Here is a 9,774-nt window from a genome sequence, read left to right as displayed (position 1 = left end):
TTCAGGTTTGACGCATCCAATAATGAGGCTTTGCTGGTTGGAATTGGGGTTGCTAAAGAGCTAAAAGCAAAGGCTATCCAGTGCTTTAGCAATTCTCAACGCATAGTGAACCAGGTGTTGGGAAAATCCCAAGCTTGTGGAATCAAGATGGCAGCTTATCTAGCTAAAGTAAAAAGAAAACGATCCGAATTTGAATTCTATTTCATCAAAAAGGTTCCACGTGAGTAAAATACAAATGCAGACACTCTGGCCCGACTTGCTACCACCAAATAGGCGGACACATTGAATGTAGTCCCAGTTGAATTTCTAGATAAGCCCAGCATACAGGAATAGTCAAGAGAAATCGAAATGATCTATGAAGGCTCGACCTGAATGACCTTAATCGTGGAATACCTAACCATTGGAAAACTACCCGAGGATTGCAAGGACGAGCGAAAATTGTTGTACCAGGTCCCTAGGAATGTTCTGGTCAAGGGAGTTCTTTAGAGAAGAGGTTATTCCATGCCTCTCCTTAGATGTGTTCTGCCCGAAGAAGCCCAGGCTATCCTCAAAGAAATCTATGAAGGATTCTGTGGTGACCACGTTGGGGGGCAAAGCTTGGGCTTGAAAGTATTCAGGCAGGGTTATTTTTGGCCCACACTAAAGAAGGACTTGAGGTCGTATGTTTGAAAATACAACAGATGCCAACAATTTTCCATGATTGCTCGAGCCATTGCTATGGAGTTCGCTATGATCTCCCCGCCCTAGCCATTTTCCTGGGGGATAAATTTAATTGGTTCATTTCCAACTAGAAAAGGAGGAGTTCGCTATGCGGTGGTCGCAATTGAATATTTTACAAAGTGGGTTGAACCTGAACCACTAGCGACCATAACCTCGAACACAATGCTAGAATTCTTGATAAAAAATATAATATGATGTTTTGGACTGCTGAAGAAGATCGTATTCGACAAGAAAACTCAATTCGATAGTTAGCTATTCACAAAATTTTGTGAGAAGTATGCCGTAATCAAGAGTTTCTCTTCAGTAGCATACCCTCAGGCTAAAGGACAAGTGGAGGTAGTGAACAAGACTCTCAAGACAATTCTAAAAAGCAATTAGAGGATGTTAAAGGGTTATGGCCTGAACATCTCCCGTAAGTACTTTGGGCTTATAGAAACTAACATCTGTAGTGTCTTAGAATTTTACTTAGCTAGTAGTAGTAGTAGTAGTAGTAGTAGTAGTAGTAGTAGTAGTAGTAGTAGTAGTAGTATGTTAGTTATAGTAGTAGTAGTAGTAGTAGTAGTAGTAGTAGTAGTAGTAGTATGTTAGTTACCGTGTAGTAGTAGTAGTAGTATGTTAGTTATAGTAGTAGTAGTAGTAGTAGTAGTAGTAGTAGTAGTAGTAGTAGTAGTAGTAGTATGTTAGTTACCGTGTAGTAGTAGTAGTAGTATGTTAGTTATAGTAGTAGTAGTAGTAGTAGTAGTAGTAGTAGTAGTAGTAGTATGTTAGTTACCGTGTAGTAGTAGTAGTAGTATGTTAGTTACTGTGGATTTTAGTTATAGTATGTTAGTTACCGTGGATTTTGGTTCAAACCGGGACTTAGTTGGAAACTCATAGCAACAGTTATGAATTTTATAAGTTTAATCTATAGTTTAAGAATATTAATTATAACATAAGGTTTGATTAATATTGCTGGTCCTAAATGTATTATTTATTATAACCTAAGGTTTAAATAGAGCCAATAAGAATATGATACTTGTCATAAGCATGATTATTAAGGGATTAAGTATTTTAATGATAAAATAAAGAAATAGCAGCTTTAGTGCCTACCAGAAACTGTTAAGGTCGTATTTTGACTCAGTCAAAGCAGTTATCCAACTTAAATTATGCTGAAAAAGTGCAATCACGTGTTTAAAATATTCACGTATGTCGATATATCGTAGCTGGGAGCCGATATATCGCCCGACGAAAAATACGGAAAACACGTTGACGTTGCATGATTGTACGAACGGAGGCTCGGGATTAGGGCAAAGCCGATATATCGCCACATAGGGGCAATATATCTCCCTTAGTTATATATTTTTTTTTAATTTTAAAATTAAGGCTTAACTACTTAGACCTACCTCTGAACGTTTTTGACCGAGTCTTCAGCCTCTGATTGACGAAAATTGAATTCTTTTTCATTTTAAAATCATTATTTTATTCAAATCAAAATAGGGTTAGTTTCACTCCTTACCTCTATAAATATGACCTAGTACCCAGCCCTTCCTCTCATTCTTCAAGCTGTGTTCAAAACCTCCAAGGTGCTAGTGAGACCAGAGTGATAAACACTTGCGTTGGGATAGAAGCTTTGCCATTCTTAAGCTTTATAAAACACTTGGGAAGTGAGGTTTAGTGTAATTTCGGTATTAAAGTTAGACCAATCCATAAGGTCAACCAAGGTATTCCTATTCCTTAAGTCCAGTTCTATATAATTCTATAGTTTTCTATAGTTTCTTTTATTCAGATCATAACTCTTGTTATTGGTTCTTGATTAGGTTCTTGAAACTTAAGATCTTTCTTGGTAAGTTCTTCTTGATGGTTTAGTTTCCACCTTCATTCTTTATTCTTTAGAAATACTCACCATTCTTATTGTTGGTTTTAGGAGTGTTCCAAGTCCCGTATTTGTTCTCAAATATCTCGGTTTTGGTAAGGAAAATATGATAGATTTTATGTGCTTATATGTTATGTTATGTTACGTTTATGTTATGATATGCTATGTTATGATATGTATATGCATGATATATTTTAGTTCTTGGGTGTATGTTTTGTTTAGATAATAAGCATATAATTTGTTTAGATAACAAGTCACAATAGTATATTCTTTGGGCATATGATTTGTTTAGATAGCAAGCCCCATAAATTTATATGACTTGTTTAGATAACTAGCCCTGTAGATTTATGCCTAGCTAGCAAGCCCCAAGATGTATGATGGCCACTGTAATAGATGTTTTTACAGCCATATGTTTTATAGTGTATACTTATGATATATGATATATGTTTTAGATAGTCTTATGTTTTTATAGTATTTGATGTAGTCTTATGCTTATGTTTACGATGTATATTTGTTTTTAGTAGATTTTCCTTATTGGACATTAGGCTCATTCCTTTATTTTAGTGTGATGCAGGAAAATCATTATGGAGGTGGAAGGATTCTTGGTAGCATAGCATGTGTGTTGAGGATGAATGGAATGGATGGGCTGCGTGTCGATCGAGGATGACATTTATTTAAGTCTTTTGAAATATGTCTCTTTTGTAATTCCGCATTCAGTTTTTTTGAACTTGTTTTTAAAGCTATGTTTTATGTTTTGTAAATAATGGGATCTCATACCATATCACATTTTATTTTATATTTTTAATAAAGACATGCTATTTCTTATATTTTGGGTTTTCAACAAAGGCATGTTATTTCTTATGATTGTATCAAAATAGTAGCTATGTCTAGTAGTTTTAATGGTCCAAGATCTTAGAAATAATTGGGTCATTACAACATTATCGAAAACTATGTTTAAACATGTTGCTTTCTACGCGCATAAAAAAAATTAGTCAAGCGTACAACAACATGTTTGAACTTAGTTTTCGGTATTGTAAACTATTCAGAATTTTCTAAAAATTTGCAAGATGCTCTAAATAGCTACAATATACACGGTCATAAAAAAAATCGGGTCGAAAACTGTTTGCGGGTCGAGAACACTGGGAGTCCCACCGATAAAGCTTAAAGTGAAGCCCATATAGGAGAATTTTCATATATATATATATATATAAATGTTTATATATATATATGGTTTTTTCAATTTAAAAAAAATAACATGTTTGGTGAACTTTCTAATTTAGCAGAAATATAAGGAAAGTTTTATTATTATTGGAAAAACTCAATTAGAAAAAGTTGAAGCGTGGTAGACATGTTATCTTCAAATGTGGTTTAAGTACAAGCCTTAATCTTTAGCTCTGAGAGAGCCAGTGTAAAATGCCGACCTTGAACCTCTTCACGAATGTCCCAGTCGACGCAGTCGTCGCCTCTGACATTCTAAAGGACGCCACCAGAGCTGTTGCTAAAATCATTGGCAAACCTGAATCTGTAAGCATCTCTTCTTGTATGTACACACACATGTATATATGTATGTAATATTCGTATGTTCATTTTGTTGTGACCACAAGCTGTTAGATGAAATGCCTGAGTTAATTTTAATGCTTCGTTTTAGGCTTGTTTGCAAGTTTCATTTCAATATCCCTTGTTCTGAACTTAGATTTTAGGAAGGAAATGAAAATTAATTCTAACTGGTTAAGGTAGAAGTTCAATTAAATGTAATTTTATAGATTTTAGAACTTTATAGATCTATTCTAAAAGAGAAAAGATTAAAATGTATTTCATCGAATTCTAGGAAAATATATTTTTGTTCCTAGTCATTTTTCTCTGACAAAACTTTAGTTCTAAACAAAGCCTCAATACCTTTTCAGTATTTAAAAGTTTCCTGACTTCTGTAAGCTTCGGGTCAACTTGTGATTACAAAAAACCTAAGGTATCTGTTGCTCTAAGTTCTTGTATGTCGTGTTATGTTTCTATTTCTTTCTCCTTGGTTCTTTTCCTGAATAACACAATCTTTGTAAGACAGAAAACTAGAACATACTGCAAGATAGCTTTCAAATGCTTTATTTTGGAGCATAGTTATTATATTGTCACCTACACTGTGCTAAGAACTTCTATGATGTTTGATTTAAATTGAAAAAATATATATACATTCATTTTAAGTATCATCTGGTCAGAAATACTTGTTATATATATATATATATATGTCAATTCTAGTGAGGTCCAAAATTAATTCTAAAGATACACGCCTGAAAGCATGTGGTGGTTCATATTTAGTTGGTCTACGACTATGAGGTAAGAACTAGGAAGAAGTGTAACTTGCTTCGTAGTAGCAAAAGCTTAGTAGGCTTTTAAGTTTCATTATAACAACTTCTAATATTGACAACATGGTAGATTTCTAAGAATTGGAATACTTTTTAATGTTCATTATACTAACCACAAATCGATAATATCTTATTCTATATACCGCTAGCAAAACATGTCTTTGTCAATATGAAATCTTTTTCTATGTTTTCCTTTTCTGTGTGGCAGAGAGGTGGATTTCTCTGTGAAACTATTAAAATATAGTGTGCCTACATTTTGTATGGAACACTTGGTCCAGTTTTATCTTTACAGTAGACCCCATCATTGACTAACTTTGTCACATTATTGTGCACCTTCTTGGAGCAACTCTTATTTCCTTATGTAGTGCTTACCTTACAAAATGTATTCATATAATTTCTTTTCTAATTGTTCAGTATGTGATGATTTTGATGAATGGGGGAGTGCCGATTGCATTTGCTGGCACTGAAGAACCAGCTGCTTATGGGGAATTGATCTCCATTGGGGGCCTTGGACCTAGTGTCAATGGAAAACTGAGTTCAACTATTGCAGAAATTCTGCAAATTAAGCTGTCCATAGACAGTTCTCGCTTCTATATCAAATTTTATGATGTTCAGGTATGTTTAATTTATTTGTTCTGTCATGGTCTTTTCCTTCAATTTTATCTTTGTATACATATTTTGTCAATTTCATTCTGGGTCACTGGGACAATTTTCCAACGATACAATTTTGATGACAAAAGAAAAAAAAAGACAATTTTCACAAAGTAATGCTTGGTATTTTTTTTTACAAATTTTTTAGTTGTTTGCAATCTCTTTGTAAATCTTAGTCTATTTAGCTGGATTTAGTCTAAACTTCTTTACAAATTAAAAATTCTGCAATTAAAGCTGAACTTAATAAATATAGGAGGAGAAGAAGAAACAGAATATATATATATATATATATATATATAAATTTCTAGAATGAAAGAGGAATACCAACAAAAATGCATGCCTCCAAGCAGAACACTAAGCTGCAAGTTTAATCAAAATTCATTCGTAATCCACACGGTTACCTTTTTATAAAAAAAACCATCATATTTGTAAATTTAAAAAGGTTGTGATCCCAAAGACCAAGAAAAAAAAAGGCTATTATCGCATGAATCTATCTTATGTGAATACGTATGAATACTTAATTTGATAGTTTTACAAAATGGTAAGTTGATATATTGAAGTGGATTAAACTGATTGATATGTCTCAAATGCTTAGAGGAAGAAACTTAACATTACTTGTAATTGTCATTGTGTGCGAGTTTGATCATCTTCTTGCAGTTTTTTTCTGTATAATTCTGTTATTTCCATTTGTCCATCCATGACTCATGTTTTGTTGCAGCGACCGTTCTTTGGGTTTAATGGCTCGACATTTTGAAAACACCCTTGTCTTGAGTAACATTTATGTGGAATTCTAAAGCCCTAAACCGTGTCTTGAAGCTGGATTGTGGATTGATCTTTCCTTTAAAGTTGTAATTTTTATTTAAATATTTGGATGCCAATATCTTTCATTGTAATGATAATGTCATTATTAAGCTTTTATGAAAGAGCTTTTTTCTTTGGCTTTTTTTTAGGCATCTTTACAATTATATATAATATAAAATAATTACAAAAATCATCTACAAAATTTTATTTATAAAAATATCTTACCATCTCATCAAAAAATATCGGATTCTATTTGAAACTTAGTAAGGGACTAATTGAAGGTAGGGGCACAATGGTCCTTTGACTTTAAGGCTAGCAATGCTATGTGCTGAGATGTTTTCTCTCTCCCACGTTAGAAACTCTCATTTTCATTCTCTAGCTAATTCTTCTTCCATCCTCTCCTTTGTGGTCCAAAGTGAAGATGCCAACTCTTGAGTCTTGAGGAGTTTAAGGGAAACAAGTTCAAATCGGGGATTTTTAGCTGCTAGGAGTGAACCTATTACATAGGAATTCGAATTACAACAAGGTATGGAGCTTTTGCTTTGAAATTTTGTTTTAGTTCCACATGTGTTCTTAAGTTTTTGATGGTTTTGGTTTGAATTTTGAAATTGAGGAGTTTAGATCATTGGGGTATGTATATTGAGGTTAGGATTAGGTTTATTGTTTTAAATCCTAAATTTGTTATGGCAGCCATGAATTCCAGCTTGAAATTTTGGATTGGGGCAAGTTTGAGTTAGATTAAGCAATTTTGCAAAGTTTGGCTTTCAAGTGTTTTTGGTATGTTTTGTGATGTTGGGTTATGGTATATGGGGTATTGAACTGATTTGTGGTACATATTTGCAGATTTGGTACCTTATTGGACTGAATTTTGGGTCTTTTTGTGTGAATTGGTGTTCTTAAAATTGCAAGAAAACACAGATTTATGGGTTTATCGCGGTGGGGTCGTGGCCCTAGTGGGTGGGCGTCACGGTGCGGATGCGTTTCCACTTGAGTAGGGTTTGCTCTCTGGCTTTAGTGGCATCGTGGTCCTTTAGGAGGGCGCCGCAGCTCAAAATAGATTTCCTTTAGACGCCTCGGCGCCAACCCTGTTTTAGGTCACAGTTTTTGGGTTTTGTATTTAGATCATAACTTTTGACCCCAATATCAGATTTGGATGTTCTATACATGGTTGGGAAGCTTGTGAAAATCTCTACAGTCCTAGAACCTAATCCAAGTTTAGATGTGATTATTTTGGAGTCATAATTATAAACTAAGTTTGGTGTTAATCGATTTTGTTTAGGTTTGACTAAAGACGCTTGAACAAGATTGCACTTGGGTCGTTTTGCCATTATTACTGGAATAAAGTTAAGAAAACTGGCATATCCACATAGAGCAGGGCATAGGCCCCAATGTTAATATGTAACGGTTATAACTGTTTGTTTAAGATGAGTTGGGGTGGCATACCCCATTATATATGTGTTTGTTGCATTGATTGCATTATGTATGATTGTGATTGATCGCCATAGGCCATATTCGGAAATACATGCGGAATGTAGGTTGTGATGGCGCAAGACTACTGTGGAGTGTTGTACACACTCACTCGACATATGGTCATAGGCTTAGGGCCGGGAGAGGCACTTCACTCGGCATAGGCCACGTAAATTGCTTGTATACTGAGATGAGTTCATCTATTATCTGTGAAGCATGTTTTTTATTGTTTATGTTTGATTGGTTATTTTATTACGCCATGTTGGGTTTTCTTGTTGAGTCTTGGCTCACGGTTGTTCTATGGTGCAGGTAAGGGCAAAGGAAATATCGACCAGCCATGAGTTTGAGGGCTTTGGAGCGGCACTTACATATTTGGCCACCACGGTCGAGGGATTTGAAAGGACTTAGGGTATAAGTCCAATTTTTGTCACTTAGGTCAACTATTTTTGTAAACTCTAAATGTAATTGTCTGTTGATAAACCTTTTAGGGATTCCATGTAAATTATTAAATATTTAATGAAAAGTTTAATCATTTGACTAAAAATTTTAATACCTAAACCACGGTTTCATTTCAATTACACTTTTGAGTCTAAATGACTCGCTTAATGAATTAAGGCGAGTTAAGCACTATTTTTAAACACATAGTGTAATGGTCCTGGATTAGTAGGGCGTTATATTCGAAACTTGGAATTTTATTTTTTTGTAAATTTTTTTCCTAGGTAAAATATAGGAATATGAAAACCGCGTATGTGTAGATGAGGTAGATGATAATGTTCCTATTCCCTCATGGAGTTTTGTCACACTTGAAGAGGGATGATGATGCAATGACTATAAATATACCATGAGATGTAAACAAAAGGAACCTTCAAATTCTCCTGCCATGTAAAATGTGTATGTATTATTTATTTAATATTAATTATTTTTAAATTAGGTTTTTTTTAAAAGGTTGGGGCAAGAAAAGTAAATACTTTGCTCACAATAGTTATTAGTTTGTAAAATATTTTGGTTACAAAAATTATTGAATCTAGACTTAGGTTAAATGGTTTAAATAATCTTATCCATAAACTATGTCCTTGTTTGGTTAGTGTATTTTATTTAATTTCATAATTTTATTTTATGAAACATTATCTTCATTATCTAGTTATCTGAAATTTTGTACAACAGTATCTCAAAGACCTAAAGATCACAACGAGGACATCATTGGTAGTACTAATGGAATCAATAATCAAGTAGATATGGAGTTTAAATTTATATATATTTCAATTTTATGTATTAAATACAATATTATTGTTGCTTTTTGTTTAATTTTTATTATAATTTTAATATTATTGTTATTTGGAATAAGTTTATTTAATTTTCAATGTAGTAGTTTAAAATTTTTTGTTATTGGGAATATATAATTTTAATTTCTTTAATGTATTAAATTCTAATAAATATTTTTTGAGTTTTAGTTCAAAATATTACATTACTAAAATGAAAATGAATAGAATAAACTTATTGAAATAAATCACATATTAATAAAATTAGCAATAACGTATAAGTGAGAATTTTGAATAAACTTATTAAATGAATCATTAATAAAATTTTGAATTTTTTAAAAAATAATTTAAAAAATACTTATTAAATGATGAATTTATAATATTTCGTTTTTAAAAAAAATATAATTTTGAAATTGAATAGTTAAAAACTTTTCTTGTAATGACAATTAACAAATTACTTTTTATGTACCCAATAATAATAACTATTAGTTTTGTAAAATTTTGACCAATTGAAATATAAATTTAAATAAAAATATTTTAACAATAACTAAATATTAAAATAGAAACAAAATTAAACTTTCCATTACATAATAAAATCCAAATTTAAACACTTACTAATTCATATTTAAAATTAAAAAACAAGGTATCTTAAACATTTCACTAATAG

The 9,774-nt window shown here is 32.5% G+C and overlaps 1 protein-coding gene across 2 annotated transcripts; it reads left to right on the top strand.

Moving 5' to 3' along the window:
- Positions 1-3,906: 3,906 nt before the first annotated feature.
- Positions 3,907-8,406, top strand: LOC133782188 (uncharacterized). Of its 2 annotated transcripts, none has more exons than XM_062221403.1 (3): positions 3,907-4,096; positions 5,344-5,544; positions 8,158-8,406. In XM_062221403.1, the coding sequence occupies exons 1-3, from the start codon at positions 3,986-3,988 to the stop codon at positions 8,254-8,256; spliced, it is 411 nt and encodes a 136-aa protein (XP_062077387.1). In that variant the 5' UTR covers positions 3,907-3,985; the 3' UTR covers positions 8,257-8,406. The 2 variants fall into 2 exon arrangements, with proteins under 2 accessions (XP_062077387.1, XP_062077388.1); XM_062221404.1 differs by lacking the exon at positions 8,158-8,406 and adding an exon at positions 6,299-6,523 and having other exon boundaries at positions 3,914-4,096.
- The last annotated feature ends 1,368 nt before the right edge of the window (positions 8,407-9,774 follow it).

Source organism: Humulus lupulus, chromosome 6 (genome assembly GCF_963169125.1).
Source record: "Humulus lupulus chromosome 6, drHumLupu1.1, whole genome shotgun sequence".
Classification (NCBI taxonomy): domain Eukaryota; kingdom Viridiplantae; phylum Streptophyta; class Magnoliopsida; order Rosales; family Cannabaceae; genus Humulus; species Humulus lupulus.
The sequence above is the reverse complement of the archived record's forward strand: the minus strand, read 5'-3'. Positions and strand labels throughout refer to the sequence as shown.